Raw genomic sequence first — 15,408 nt, forward strand, 5'->3', positions numbered from 1 at the left:
CTGGAAATCCTAGAAATCTTCGCTTCGCTCCCCCACAATGCAGTTCGGCGAAAAGCGAGGCATAGTGACGTCATCCCCATTCAAAGTCAATGGGCAGAGAAGCATTGGAAGCGGTGGAAGATTTGTCTAAAGCTGCTGTGTGGACGTACCGTAACCCAGACATTAGTTGTCTAACTTGAACCTAAAACACTTGTAGCCTGTCTCTGCATTCCCCTTATTCCACAATAAGGGGAATGTCAACACAGACACTTGTCAGCCCGCACTCTGCTGTTCCTCAGCACCACTCCCCCTCCCTCCCGCTGAAATTATGAATGAAAACCGTAGTTATCATAGATAACACGACAGGGTCCGTGACAGTTTGTTTTCATCTGATTTCAAATAAACAAAGTCTTGGTTTTAAGAATATTAAACTTGTTTCGCCAAATTCAGATGATAAAAACAACTTATAAGCTTGTAAAGGCATAATTACAAGAGGCAATTTAACGTCACAGCAGGCATAACAACAGCCGGTGTTTCCTGTGAGGGTTTCCCCGGGAAACAAACACAATACACACAAATGCGTCACAGATTATTTCGCGGTATTTGAAATCATCTACGCAGCTCGCGACGTAACTAGGAGTCTAGTGGACGGTATCAGTACTACAAGTACAGTACTACAAGTAATTAATAAAAAAAAAAAAAATTGAATTCTTTTTTTTTTATTAATTACGTTGTTTAGAAATTAATCTGAGGGCCGCAAAAAGAGGAGGTGGGGGCCGCCATTTGCCCATCCCTGCCATAGACAAAAGTATTTGGTCACCTACACATTACCCCTACAGGAGCTTTTGTGACATCCCATTCCTTAGATTCTAATACTTCTCCTTTTCCAGAGGATGGCAGTAATGCAACCCTAGCACTCCAAAAACCTTCAAACCTCAAAGGAGAAGAAGAGCATCATTTATTCTGCTTTTAGTTTTAATAAAACGTTGTCTTATGGATCGTTTGGCATCTTTTGGAAGTAAGTATCGGCAGTTAATGTTACCGCTGCAGCTTTACACTAAACACACTGCTCGTTTCTAAAGTTACCTATAGTTTGCCACGTTAGCTTCGTTGCAGCTAGCATAGTTCTGCTATCGTTAGCACATAGCGTACACACATGCCGCAATTTAATAGATGTGTTGACTATAAACAGTCCGTTTTCTATTCTATTGTAGACATGTTCGACACGATATGCTGTTAAGTTGAGATATTTAGACCTAATGTTAGTTTAGCTCTCATAAGTAGCGTTAGCATCGAAGCTACCGTTATAAGCAGTGGTTTGTTTACATTAGCAGTGCTGGCTATCACTTAGGGGCCACTTTAAGATACATTTGTACTAATAGACATTCTCTAAGTAAGTGTTCAGTTTTCATTTGAGCTAATAACGATATAATAGTTTGCCCTGTTAGTCGGCAGTGATTAATCACTAATCATGTCCATTTCAGATGATGTTGATAAACCATCATGCAGAGGATGCTCATCCTATCTAACTGAGCCTTACATCAAGTGTGCAGAATGTGGACCCTTACCTTTTCTACTCTGCCTCCAGGTGAGTAGACAGTAAATGCACATACATTTTTATCAGAGCTCTTGTTTATTCCTAGACTGAAATTGAATGTTTTAATTTCAGTGTTTCACCAAAGGATTTGAACTCAAGAAGCATGAGAGTGATCACAAATATGAAATCATGGTAAGTTACATTCAAAGTTTCTTGCATACAGACAATCACTACACTCAGGCATAGTATTTATTTACCCTCACTTTTTACTCATAAAACAGACATCAGACTTCCCTGTGCTGGAGTCTGGGTGGTCGGCACAGGAAGAGATGGCCCTCTTGGAAGCAGTCATGGACTGCGGCTTTGGAAACTGGTGAGTGATTTGTAACTTTTTCAGTTTATTATCTTGGTCAGATGGTCTCAAGATTAATTTAAGAACTGGTTTGCCTAGATGTAATCTTAATCTTCTCCCTTACATTTCATATTCATTTAATTGGACAAAAAAATAAAATATTTTGCAGACTGACATATTTTAATGAATGTTTGAAAACGCTTTGTAAGTGTTAAAAGCTTGCAATTAAAACAATAATTTAGTGGGATCAATTTCGTTTTCTGAAATCTTGAGTGAAGGACCTTTTCAGTTAGCATTTAGAGGACCAACATATGTTTCAATAACACTGTATTGTGTACTTTACTATTTGATATGTTAAAAATATGTACTACTTTGTGGATATATTCACATACCATGGCAAACGATTTAAAATATTGCTTTACACTTACATTTGTATTTGTTCATTTGTTCTTCTGCAGGCAGGATGTGGCATATCAGATGCGCACTAAGACCAAAGAGGAGTGTGAGAGCCACTACATGAAGAATTTCATCAACAATCCGCTCTTTTCCTCCACTTTGCTCAGCCTCCGAAAAACAAAAGACTCCCGCTTTGCAGAGGGAGCTATTCCTTTTAAACGTCAGTATCCACATCATCTGCCTCCTTCAATATGGTTTTCACTAATGTTTCAGGAAGAATAAGACGCAGCAATTTCAGTAGTTATTCTCTACTCACATCTCCACAGAAATGTAACAAACAGACAATCAAATAAGTTGGTTTAGTTATCTGTTTCCATTCCCATCCTTGTAACTTGTCTGCATTAACATGAAGCAGTATACTGTCCGCTTTGAAAATGACAGTAATGCTGGTTTTTGGCACTTAGAAGCCACCAGAAGAAAGGTTTACATTGAAATAACAAAGTCAAATGAAATATGTAGCCTGAGAGCCACTGGCCATTTAGAGAGAAGCAGTTGGCGAGTCAAGAACTTTCTCAGTTTCTAGTTGGCTTCAGGTCTCCATCTGTCGTTCTCCACCTGTAATGTTCACTGAGCAGTTGGCAAACTCAAGGCAGAGAAAAAAACTGATATTTCTAATGAATACTGTTCACAATGTTAAACCATATCTTGGGAGACTGTAGCAAGTGGCTAATTCTTAGTTTTGTGCATAATACTAAGATTTATATTTTATTCTAAAGTGCTAATAATGTGTTTCTCTGATGTTACAGCCACTGATGACCCCCCTCGGCCCACTTTTGACTCAGTGCTGTCCAGAGACATGGCAGGATACATGCCTGCCAGAGCAGACTTCATGGAGGTGAGGGGATACATGTTTCCTTATCTTCTTTGTGCTAACAATGGTGACTCATTATTACATTTAATAAAGACAGTTACTTAATGCCCTTATTGCCAATAGTTTGCTTTCACCCAGACTTATTTTCTTACATGAGTACTGATCTGAGATCACTAATCAGCTAAATGTAAACAGGAATATTAAAATTGAGCCACAATCTTATGCAAATAATTGTTTCACTGTCTTGATAGGAGTTTGACAACTATGCGGAGTGGGATTTAAAAGATATCGACTTTGTCGATGATGATTCGGACATCCTACGTGGTGAGTAGAATTCTAATATCATTTGGAAAAATACTCTTTTTTTAAATAGAAGATAATGATTTGAACTGCAATATTTCCTCATATGTACTTTTCTCTTCCAGCTCTCAAGCTGTCTGTTGTTGATATTTATCATTCAAGACTAAAAGAGAGACAGCGGAGAAAAAAGTAAGTCCTTTTTTTCTCCATCAAATCATGAACCTAGAATTGATGTACTCTGCATCATGTAATGACCCCTGTCTGTCATCAGATGGCACTGTAAGCCTCAACATTGACCTTTTGGAGCCTCATTTCTCACAGATATGTATCATGCTTTCAGGATGAATTAATTAATGTTATACTGAATTAAAATGTACAAGGCAAACAATTTAGAAATCAGTCTGAACTTTATTTATATTCATTAATTCGAATTGACATGCTAATATATTAATCGTTTTTACTCTAAAATCTATTATTATTTAGTTTTGCTGCACATCAAAGACACAAGTCCAGGGAGACTGGGGTTGTTCAGCAGAGTGATTATTGTTGCATATTTAAACCTTTTTTTCAGGTTCTAATTACAAGCCACAGGGATTCAATCAGGTGCAACCCACAAGCTGCAAGATCCTCTATTTAATATGGATGCCAGCGATTATTCGATTATTCGAATATTCGTTACAGTCTCCATAATCGAATATTATTTTTAAAAATCGATTTTATTTATATATATTTTTTTTATTATTTATGTATTTTTTTTTTTTTCTGGCTTAGTTTCAACCAAAATATATATAAATATATGCTAATAATAGTAATAGTATTAATAATTGTAAATGGCCATTGGTCACACCACCAGTTTGTTTTACTGTAAACTTGGAGGAAGCCTGCGTGCAGACTGCTGCTGCAGCACGCTAGACACCGACCCCGTCATAGTCATCACTAACTACTTATACAGATAGTCAACTAAATGTCAATCATGTTTGTTATTAATTTAACACGTAACAGTTCCATAGTACCACAAACTACATTCTTCAAAATGATCATACAGTTTAAGTTGCATCTCTTAAAACTGAACATCATAACCTTCATGACAGTAGGATATTATTAAGCTAAGTGTACTTAATAAAGGGTCTTCTGCGTTTAATTAGCATGTGTTTTGAACTATTGATCAAACAAAACAAGCCGTTACAGGAGGTGGGATGGATAATTGCAGCCCTATTCACTGTTAATTTTCTATAAAGAATACATTATTTGCACTTGAAGCTGTTAATCAGTTGGTGCTATTTCTAGAGGATCTCCTCCACTTTCAGCCTGTCAGCTGGCATTCTGCAACATCCATCATCAATCCTCACTGTGATGGATCCATCACTAAATCAACTATAAAGAGTTTGTTCCCCCCGAGCACAGTGAATGACATGTGTGTTTCCAAGTTCCCTCTTTCCAAGGTCCTTATTTCATCTCTGCTAACTGGTAGCTTGTCAGAGGGGATCCAGGCAATTGACACGGGCCGAGACCCTCTCACCTGACCCCTGAACTTCAGAGTACACTTATAAAGGGAGAGCGTTTTTGAACTAACATCACCAAGCTGCTGTGTACAAGACAGATGATCAGTATATAATGGGTTTTCAATGGTTTTAATTGCATATGGCTAAACACCAGGTTTACTGTTGCAGAGCAATCAAAATATTACATTTGCATAGTCATTAATCGAAATCTCCGTTTCTTTCAGGGTAATCCGAGACCACGGGCTGATCAACCTGCGCAAATTCCAGAGTAAGTGCCACTGTGAAACTTACACGGGCTCGGCTGCGCCAGTATTCATAGCAACTCAGCGAGGCATCTGATATCAAGCAGCCAAATTGCTGCTGAGGGTTTCTAGGGATGCATGCAAACAGCTTTGGTGTAATAACAACCTCAATGGCCCCTCGGATGGCTGAAGTGTGGCAACAGTGTTTGTGATCAGGGCTGCGAATAGTCTGTTGGCCAGAGTGTGCCACAGCATAATTGCTTCTCTGCAAGTAGATCCCCGTACGATGAGCGATGCTGCCATAATGACTGAAATGCAGGGGGCTGGGTTTATTGATCCACCTGCCACAGGTTGGATTTCAGCAAGCTCTGTAATGTTATTCTTTGCATCTCTTGGGTTTTTGCATCAGAGGTCAGACAGACGGCGAGAGGTTGTTTTTTTCTTTCTTTTTTACTATGACCGACCACCCATCCCATCGTTTTATCTCCACGTGTTGCTCTGTGAAATTGTCTGCGGTTTGGAAGTTGAAGAGTTCTCCCCACATCCTTTATTTATGTATCCTCAAGCCTGCAGTTAGACCGGCTCCTTTTCCCCTCCCTCCATTCCCTTATCGCCCGAGTCTTTTTAGACAGAAAGAACTCAAAGTAGCTTTAGAGCTGCAGACTCGTTGTCATGGAGACTGTCAAAGACCGTGTGTCTCTACGGTGTGCGTCTGTGTGTGTGTGTTCATGTGTGTGTCACATGCCATAATGGAGGCAGTATCCGAGCCCCGGAGGCTCACAGTGTCATGTCTCAGGGAGTGCAGGAGGCAGACTGACCAGCGTTGTTGTTTCAGGGCAGCAGTCCGTCTGAAGTCCTGTAAAGGGTTGTTGCATTAAAATATTCAAGACAGTTTTTTTTAGTGTGTGGTCACTGGTTAGTGAAGGAGTGTAACCAGAGGTCCAGTGCTAATGTCTCTTGGTGAGAACATTGACTGTGTCTCCACTGTTTTGTTAAAGTGCATAACTTCACCTGTTTAGCATGAGGAACTTCACCCAGCTGCTCATTAGCACTTACATGCAGAAGCCTGATGAACTTACAGACACACACACAAACACACATAAACACACACTCCTCATACCTCTGGCTTCTGCACTTGTCTGTTACTCAGCAACACGCAACATGCTCTTGAGAGTGAGCTAAGTGGTGGGGAATACACAACTGCTGAGCAAATATCAGGGATATTGTTGCTCTATCTGAGGTTTTAAAATATTTTTCTTATTCAGCTTTTGTAACTAGGGTATCATTTTGTAAAAGAAAGGAAAATAAATCTACAATGAATTATACATTCTGGCTCTGATTAACACTTAGCTAAAATGGCTGCTATTACTGATGAAATGTGAATCTCTGCTCCCTGTTTGGATGTTGGACAAATTGTAAAACATTCATGACTAGATATCGAGGTAACACATTACCCGTAAGCCCCACAGAGTCAAACAGTGGTGCTTTCAGAGATACAATTCTGAAGCTGAGCCGATGACATGGCTAAAGATTCTTAGTATTTTAAAAAATTAAGTTGCAGAGGATTGCATGTTTTTGCTGTGTTGGGCTGACTTGTGCGTAATCGTCAAGCCCTCTGTGTTGTTGCTAGCAGTTTGATGCTAAGACCAATAGCACATAGTTAGGAGATGTCGTTAATGGGAAACATAAAGAGAAAAGGTGGATTTTTATTTAATGTATCTATTATATCTTTGTTCGTGTCTTCTGTCCACTCACTTCTCTACTCCTCTCTCTTCCAGTGCTGGAGCGATGTTACCCAAAGGAGGTGCAGGAGCTGTACGATGTCATGAGACGCTTTGCCAGAGTGGTTGGGCCGATTGAACATGACAAATTCATTGAGAGTCATGCATGTTAGTATCTGCCCGAGTACAGATGAATAGTTTCTGGGAGTCAGTCACAGAGAATTCATTTAACCACTTCTTTCCAGCTGCCTCAACACTACTGACGATTGAGGCTTCAAATGATGTTGTTTTTATTTTTGTGGGAAGGCAATGTCAGACTACTTCCTTCTCTTTTACAAATGAAAATCCAACAAGAAGAGTACTAAGATAAGATGTCCTACTTTTCATACACACTCCAAATGCTGTAAAATGTATTATCTCTTCGATTTACACACGGCATCGATTGCACGTCTGTCCGTCCTGGGAGAGGGATCCCTCCTCTGTTGCTCTCCCTGAGGTTTCTCCCATTTTTCCCTTTAAACTGTGGGTTTTCTCTGGAAGTTTTTCCTTGTACGATGTGAGGGTCTAAGGACAGAGGGTGTCGTTTTTCTCATACTGATATTCTAAACAATCTGTGCTGTTGTATTTGCTGTAAAGTGTCTCTACTGTAGGCTATTTTTATTATATGTAAAGCACTTTGGCTCGACCAAAAATCGTTTATAAATGTGCTATATAAATAAAACTTGATTTGATTTGAAAAGAGGGCTTTTACCTTTGGGGAAATACTCTCATTCTTAGAAGTGGTATCAATCTCTTTATCTAAATAATACCCTAAATCTAAAGCAAATGATCACATTACCCCACACTGTCAAGGTTTTTATTTTAAATGTATCTATAATATTCCTTCTTCTCCTTTTCCTTTCAGTGGAGTTTGACTTGAGGAGAGAGATCCGCAGGCTGAAGGAGTACAGGAAGGCAGGAATCAAGTCTTTCTGCAGTGAGTCTGTTTTTCATTCCTCCATCAGTTACAACATAAAAGATGCAAATTACGTTTCCATTTGAGCTGAAGTTTTTAATTTGAGTTTGGCTTTAAATGTGATGTTTTAATTATTATTTATAGCAGCATCACATTGTATAATTATTAGGAATTTATAATGTTTCGCTAGTTTGCGGAAGCTTTGCACAGATTGAAACTGATTATTGTATTTCTATTTATCTAGTTTGTCAGAAACGCTTAGAATTCCTGGCATAGGCATATATTAGGCCTAACTTTTTAATAAAAAAGTAGAGTAGTCTAACCTGTCTAAACTCCCCATCATCACTTTCAGAGGGTGCACAAACCTGTGATCTTTAACAACCAAGTTACCTTAAATAGCCACCGAAATGTTATATCACCCAGACTTTTTATTAAATGGCAGACTGCAAAACTATGTTGTACACCATAAATTGATGAGTCATGTTTCAGATTATGACACGGCAGTCCTACTTTTTAGGGGCTGCAATGGAAAACAAAGTAGAAAAATACCTTTTATCAAAATGAGTTGTCAAGATGAAGCCTGAAGTGGAAATGAGACATTGGTCCCTACCCTGAACAAACTTTGTTTAAAGTTCCGCTCTCATGAAGTCTCTACTGACCTCTCTCTGTGTTTCCAACTCTCAGGCGCCAAGGTGTATGAGCGGGCGAAGCGTCTGCGTGAGGAGGAGCGGAGGAAGCGGACCATGCTGTGTGACGTGCTGCAGTACATCCAGGACGGCAGAGCCTGCCAGCAGTGGCTCAGCAAACAGGCAGCAATGTGAGACTTCCTGCTTGTTATCCAGTGTGTAACAGGAGGCCTGCTGAAGAGTCGCTGACCTCCGTCATTACACTCAGCACAGCCGAGCTGAGACGAATACGGCAGTCATGCATGTTACTGTGCACTTTAGTCTCAGTCTCTTCGGTATTTTTAGTCATTTTAATGTGACGCTGCTCACAAAGTATTTTCTGTGTGTGATATCCAGGATCCTTTAATCATCGACGTGAAAGAAAATCTTGAATGAGATATATATAGACATTTGTATTCATTGGGATAAACCCCTTGAGATGCACCATTTCGTTTTCAAGGGGGTCCCGACAATAGCAACAACTTACAGACATACATAAACAAAAAGACAAAATATGACACACAAGACAAACCACATAGTAACATTCAAGCAATGCATACAATCATTACAATTTGAGAGACAGTCAAGCAAATCAGTTTCATCAATATCAGTTTCATTAATAACAAGTACAGACCAGTTGAAAGTGAGATGATAATGCGTGTTTAAACATACCCAATGATGCAAGAGATCTAATAGCATCAGGTAAAGTATTCCAGTCTGTTGGGGCTTTGAAAATGAACGCTCTTCTGCCAATCATTTTTTTTGCAGAGGGGACAGAGAAATAAATCTGAACAGAATGTCTAACTTGATGATTTGGCGAGTAGGGTACAAAATACTGCTTTTAAATAAGGGAGTTAGTTAAGATAAATGCATTTAAATATCAGCTGAAGCCAATGCGTGTGTCTTCTTACATTTAAAGAAGGCCATTTAAGTTGGTTATACATTGTGCAGTGATGTGTACGAAAAGGACAACCAAGAACAAATCTGCGTAGGCTATGTTGAGTGGAGCAAGATCTGATTTATGTGCATTTTGATAGACAACATCACAATAGTCCATAATCGGAAGAATAAGTTGAGAAGCAATTCTCTTTCGGACACTGAGCATAAAACAATTGCGAGAGCGGTGTAAAACACCAATTCCGTAATTGATATTACAGTACATGCTTTATATGTAGTTTAGATGAAGGTTGAGAGTCTAGCCATACACCAAGATATTTAAAGCTATCAACTTTATGCAGGGAAGTGCCATCCTTACATGTTATTACTACATTAGGTTTGGATTTGAGCTTCTGCCTGGTACCAAAGACCATGGTATAAGATTTTGTTTTGTTAAGCAGTAGTTTATTGTGTGATAGCCAGTCCTGTAAGATATTAAAATCCGATTGAAGAGAGATCTGAATTTGTGAAAAATCAGATTTGGATGTATATATGACAGTGTAATCAGCATAAAGGTGAGTACAACAATTCATGAGACAAGACGATAAATCATTTGTAAATAGAAAACAGAAGTGGGCCCAGAGTTGATCCTTGGGGTACACCCTTTTGTTGGATCAACAGGTCAGACTGTTTTCCATTAACAACCACACATTGCTTTCTACTGTGAAGGTACGATTTAAACCATAACACTGTATTATTAGAAAGGCCAATGCCGTGAAGTTTATCCAAGAGCAGATATCGATCAACGAAATCAAAGGCTTTTGTCAAGTCAATAAAAATGGCACCTGTGAGTTCACCATCATCTGCGGCAGAGTACAAGTCATTCGTAAATGTAAGTAGGGCAGTTGTTGTGGATTGATTAGGCCTGAAACCAGATTGAACCGGAGATAAAATATTATAATTATTGAGATAATGTGACAGTTAATTATAAATTATTTTCTCTAAAACTTTGGAAATAGAACAGATTATAGAGATTGGTCTATAATTATTTGTATCAAGTAAATCACCACCTTTATGCTGATGCGTGCACATTTCCAAATAGTCGGCAACTCACAGGTGGACAAAGACAGTTTGAAGAAATCAGCAAAGATGATTCATTTCTTTTGGATGACGATCCCAGTGAGGTTAAAGAATAGTGGACAAAGCCCAGGAGTAATAGTGTTGGACTTGCGTGTATATTTGTGTGTATAAATAAGTTGCAGAGATGCTAACACTTTTCTTTTTCATTACAGAGATGCTGGCATCACTCCAACTGTCACAACAATCACAGTGTCAGGTACAGAGCTTATCTCCTCCTCCCCCTCTGTTCCCCCTCCTCTCTGTCTCCTTGGCACGGCCCCAGGCACAGTCACATTTAATGCACACGCTTCTCCAGAAATACACTCGAGCAATAGGCCCCTGCATGCTTATTTATCTTGCTGTTTTTACCCTTTAAATTAGCTCCCTTTCCTTAACCTCTAGAGCAAAAATGTGACGCAGACTCCCACGCTGCTATATTCACACAATATGAAACACACTGAATAAACAGACTAAATATTTGTTTCCCTGTCCCCTCCCAGCAAAGGAATTGACTGCATTTTGTCCGCCTGCTATTATTTGTAATGTAGACCAACACTAGGGTGCTACAAGCCTGTTTGACTGTTGTTGAATGTCTCCTCCACAGCAACAGGTAGGCGGAGCGCCCCCCCTCTGAACCTGACTGGACTGCCGGGAACAGAGAAACTTGATGAGCGGGAGAAAGAGGTACAGATCTTTCTTATCTGAGTCCAAAGGGTCTTAAAAAATTACTTCATTATGCTGAAGTCTTATAACTTTTTCCACAAAATCTAAAAAGCAAAAACTGTACCTACCAGCCAAAATGGCACTAAATTTATTCCAGTATCACATATGCATTTATGATAATTACATAATAATAGGTGGAGACGTGTTAAACAGTGTGTTTAGCTAGAACCCAGTCAGCTTTTAATTGAGAATTCTCGTCTCTTTAACACAGTAGTGCCGGTAGGATTTACACTGGAGAGATTGCACTGTACCAGCTAGGCTAAGAGTCCAAAGACAAGCCAGCAGCTCTGTAAGGCTGTAGTTGTTTGAAAATCCTAACATGCTGATTTGAGGCAGGTATGTTGTTGTTCACCATCTTAGCACATCAGACCTGCTTGTGGTGCTTAATTATAAGTCAGAGGATCATGAAAGTTGGTAGGATTAATTCTTATGCGAACTTCAATAATAACAATATCACGACAAAACTTCATTACGGTCCATTTATTTGTTGTTGAGTTTTCAGTCTTGACCAAAACTGTGTACTGTATTGACGCTTCCACTCGCCTGTCCATATGTCTTGAACTGGATGTAATTGTCAGTTGCAGACATTGCTATACTACTGGAGTTTCAGACACTGATCTGACAAGCTCCTTGTTTTTAATATACTGAGGCCTTAAAGGGGACCGATCATGCAAAATGCACTTTTGTACGTCTTTTATACATGAATATGTGTCCCCGGTGTGTCAGGGAACTCACCAAGTGTCACAACCCTCTCTCTTTTCCTCCATACCCAAATCTCTAAAAACGGGGCTGCAAAAGGATCTGATACAGATTTGAATTTTCCTGACGTCAGAAAAGGGGTGCTCCGCCTATATGGTCAACTCTCCACCTATCAGGGGAATGGGGGGTTGGGCCACGAACGTGTCCGTTCACACGAGACTGCTCGAAAGCGCTGGAGACGCTGTAGTACATATGCCAGGCCTGTAAGTGGCGCTGTAGTCACAGAATCAGACCAGACTTGGAATAGAGCGAAATGAGGCATGGCTAAAATGCATGATCTGTTTGGTATTTTGAAAAAAACCCTTCACAAACATGTTTTATATAGGTATGGCCCTACAATATATTTTTCAAATATAGCATGATAGGTCCACTTTAAATAAGAAATTGTATTTGTGTTTAAATGTACCTCACTGACCCTTGTATGTGTGTTGTGCTTGTAGTTATGCCAGGTGGTGCGGCTGGTGCCGGGGGCTTACCTGGAATACAAGCAGGCTCTGCTGAATGAGTGCAGACGGCAGGGGGGGCTGCGGCTGGCTCAGGCCCGCGCGCTCATCAAGATCGATGTGAACAAGACTCGCAAAATCTATGATTTCCTAATCAAGGAGGGCTACATCACTAAGGCCTAGGAGAGTAGGATTTGACCACAGGAGATGGGATTGTGGTTAGTATTTTATTGTTTTTATTTTAACTTTGTAAGCCCGTGTTTTGAAAGAAGTTTGGATTGTTGCTGCTCCTTTGATATTTTGTAACATGTGTAAGATCTGTTTGTGTTTTTGAGTCTAAAATCTATTAAAATTGTATTCTTTGTATAATTGTCTGTCAGAAAAACAGGGGCTCATATAACAATGAGGATGTATTAATTTCTCCTGTCTTAAAATGTTTATGAATTAAATGTGTGTCTTGACGGTTTAGCTTACAGTGAAGAGACATGAAGACTTAAGTCAGTGCTTAACTATACAAGCAAAAACGTAAAACTGTGTCTACCGGCTGACATTTCAACATATACGTTGGATAACATTTCTAATAATTCATTGATTATTAACTTGACTTATCTGAATTGATTGGATCCGTTCATTCAATAAAATGTGTATTGAACTCAAAAACTGCTCATAAACTAAATGTATATATAAAAAATAAAGCATCTTTTTTATTTTTTTTATTCTGTCCTTGGAGCTAAAACAAATGCTTATTTTGAGAAGCTTAGTAGAAAATTACAAACCTGAAAATGAACTATCATGGATTCCTGTCTATGAATGACCTCTGTGCCTTCCAGATGATGAATAATATGGATATTTTTTTGTGGAGTCATAAAATTCAGTCTCCTGCATGCTTTTTGATTGATGCTCCACAGCACCATGACTGTAAGGGGCCTCAGTGACCCGGTCCTTTCTGTGGACGTGTTTTGCCGGGTGTGTCGAGGCAGAGCTGAGATGATCTAACAGCGGCAGGAGGCCACCAGTCCCGAGAGGCTAATCTGAGCAGAGAGCAGTCCACTAACAGCCTGATTATAACGGCAGGTTCAACCTTTGAATATAAGGGCAGCTGGGGAGGCTGAAATGCAGGGATGGGATCTGGATTTTAGAGGGTGTGAAGGAGGAGAAATTCAGATGTACTTTTTTCTTTTTTACCCCTACTTGTGTCTTATCAAATCAAAGCTCCACAACAAATGAGAAGCAGCAGAGTTACTGCTTTCCCTTTTGCTCATTTCACAGGAAACAGTTTGCCTCACGTCACACTTGACATCTTTACCCTGAGACTCGGCTCCAGCCAGCCGCAGCAACCTACAGTAGGCTTTGATCTATCCTCTCCATCTTTATTTTCAGTTTAAATCTTGAGCTTTCAGGGCTGCAGAAAGTGGCAGCCTGTGTGCAGCCTGCTGTAAAATGACATGAACAAATGTAATCTGCATTTTATGGATTCAAAAGTGACACACATCTATCAGAACAATCTGCACTGACTGAGAAGTGGTCCGTATATCACTGACGACAGGCTTTCGCACAGTTGAAGCAGGGCCACAGTCAATTCCCCCAATTTCCCATAAAATAAGATGGATGTTTATTAATCCCTGTGGGGAAATTCAAACAGCAACAGGGTAAGGGTGAAAAACAGGACAGCACAGATTCACACAGATTAATAAAATCCAAAATAGAAATAATAAAAACAAAAATAAGAATACAAATAAAAGTGAGCATATATAATTCCCCAATGGTTATAAACAATCTAGCAGGTGCTATATAACATTTAAAAAATCATAATCGCCTGACATAATTGTGTGACGTCCCAGTAGACTGATCGCAACGACATATTTTCACATTAGTTGCTATGGATGAGGGTTTGTTATAGTCATGTTGCATTTGACATCACATTCCTTGCTTAATCAGAGGTGATTGAACCCAGCGGCAGTTTGCAATTACACTTTTGTTAACAAGTATTGCTCAAGCACCCTTGCATGCGATTTATAAAAGTTTCCCAATTAAGTCTGCCTTTTACAGTTAAAGGGGACCTATCATGCAAAATGCACTTTTGTACGTCTTTTATACATGAATATGTGTCCCCGGTGTTCCAGGGAACTCACCAAGTGTCAGAAAACACAACCCTCTCTCTTTTCCTCCATACCCAAATCTCTAAAAACGGGGCTGATACAGACTGATACAGATTTGAAATTGTTCTGACGTCAGAAACGGGGTGCTCCGCCTATATGGGCAACTCTCCACCTATCAGCGGAATGAGAGGTTGCGTGGCATGGCAACAGCATGGTAACATGATGCTCGTGCCACGCCCCCCTCCTTTGCAGGGGGGCGTGGTCAGCTGCAGCTCATTTGCCACAGAATCAGCCCTTGTGAAGACAGGGCTGGAATAGAGCAAATAGAGCGAAATGAGGCATGGCTAAAATGCATGATCTGTTTGGTATTTTGAAAAAAAAACTTCACAGACATGTTTTATATAGGTATGGCCCTACAATATAATATTCAAATATAGCATGATAGGTCCACTTTAAGTTAATGTTTCTTTGATATTTTATTTCAAGTTATACGTCTATTTTGGATTATTACATATATATATTGTTACACCTGCTCAGTTTATCTTGCCTTATTCCCATTGAGGCCAAGTTGAGCTAAGAGTTATAATAGTCTTGACAGCTTTATTTATTTCTCCAAGGACGTGTATGTCTCTGTCTGTGACTGTCTCCTCTGACTCAAAGAGGCTGATGTGAATGAAGACGGTAGACGATGGGGTGATCAAGTCACAAACAAATTGTTTTGTTTGTTTCCGTTAACCGCCAAGTGGGAAATAAGTATTTTTTGTGTTTCTCTTAGTATCCTAAGATACTGTTATGTTTGACTGTGAAAAAAAAAAAATTATTATGAAGGGCTATCTATTTCTATTTATTTATTTATTTTTTAGAAAGGG

The 15,408-nt window shown here is 39.5% G+C and overlaps 1 protein-coding gene across 1 annotated transcript; it reads left to right on the plus strand.

Annotated features, from left to right (window-relative positions):
• Positions 1 to 884: 884 nt before the first annotated feature.
• tada2a (transcriptional adaptor 2A) lies at positions 885 to 13,146 on the plus strand. Its single transcript, XM_034098028.2, has 15 exons — positions 885 to 997; positions 1,464 to 1,567; positions 1,649 to 1,708; positions 1,798 to 1,889; positions 2,327 to 2,484; positions 3,071 to 3,159; positions 3,387 to 3,459; positions 3,561 to 3,624; positions 5,162 to 5,205; positions 6,958 to 7,068; positions 7,805 to 7,876; positions 8,540 to 8,672; positions 10,689 to 10,732; positions 11,120 to 11,199; positions 12,438 to 13,146. The coding sequence occupies exons 1-15, from the start codon at positions 973 to 975 to the stop codon at positions 12,621 to 12,623; spliced, it is 1,335 nt and encodes a 444-aa protein (XP_033953919.1). The 5' UTR covers positions 885 to 972; the 3' UTR covers positions 12,624 to 13,146.
• Positions 13,147 to 15,408: the final 2,262 nt, after the last annotated feature.

Source organism: Pseudochaenichthys georgianus, chromosome 13 (assembly GCF_902827115.2).
Source record: "Pseudochaenichthys georgianus chromosome 13, fPseGeo1.2, whole genome shotgun sequence".
Lineage (NCBI taxonomy): Eukaryota > Metazoa > Chordata > Actinopteri > Perciformes > Channichthyidae > Pseudochaenichthys > Pseudochaenichthys georgianus.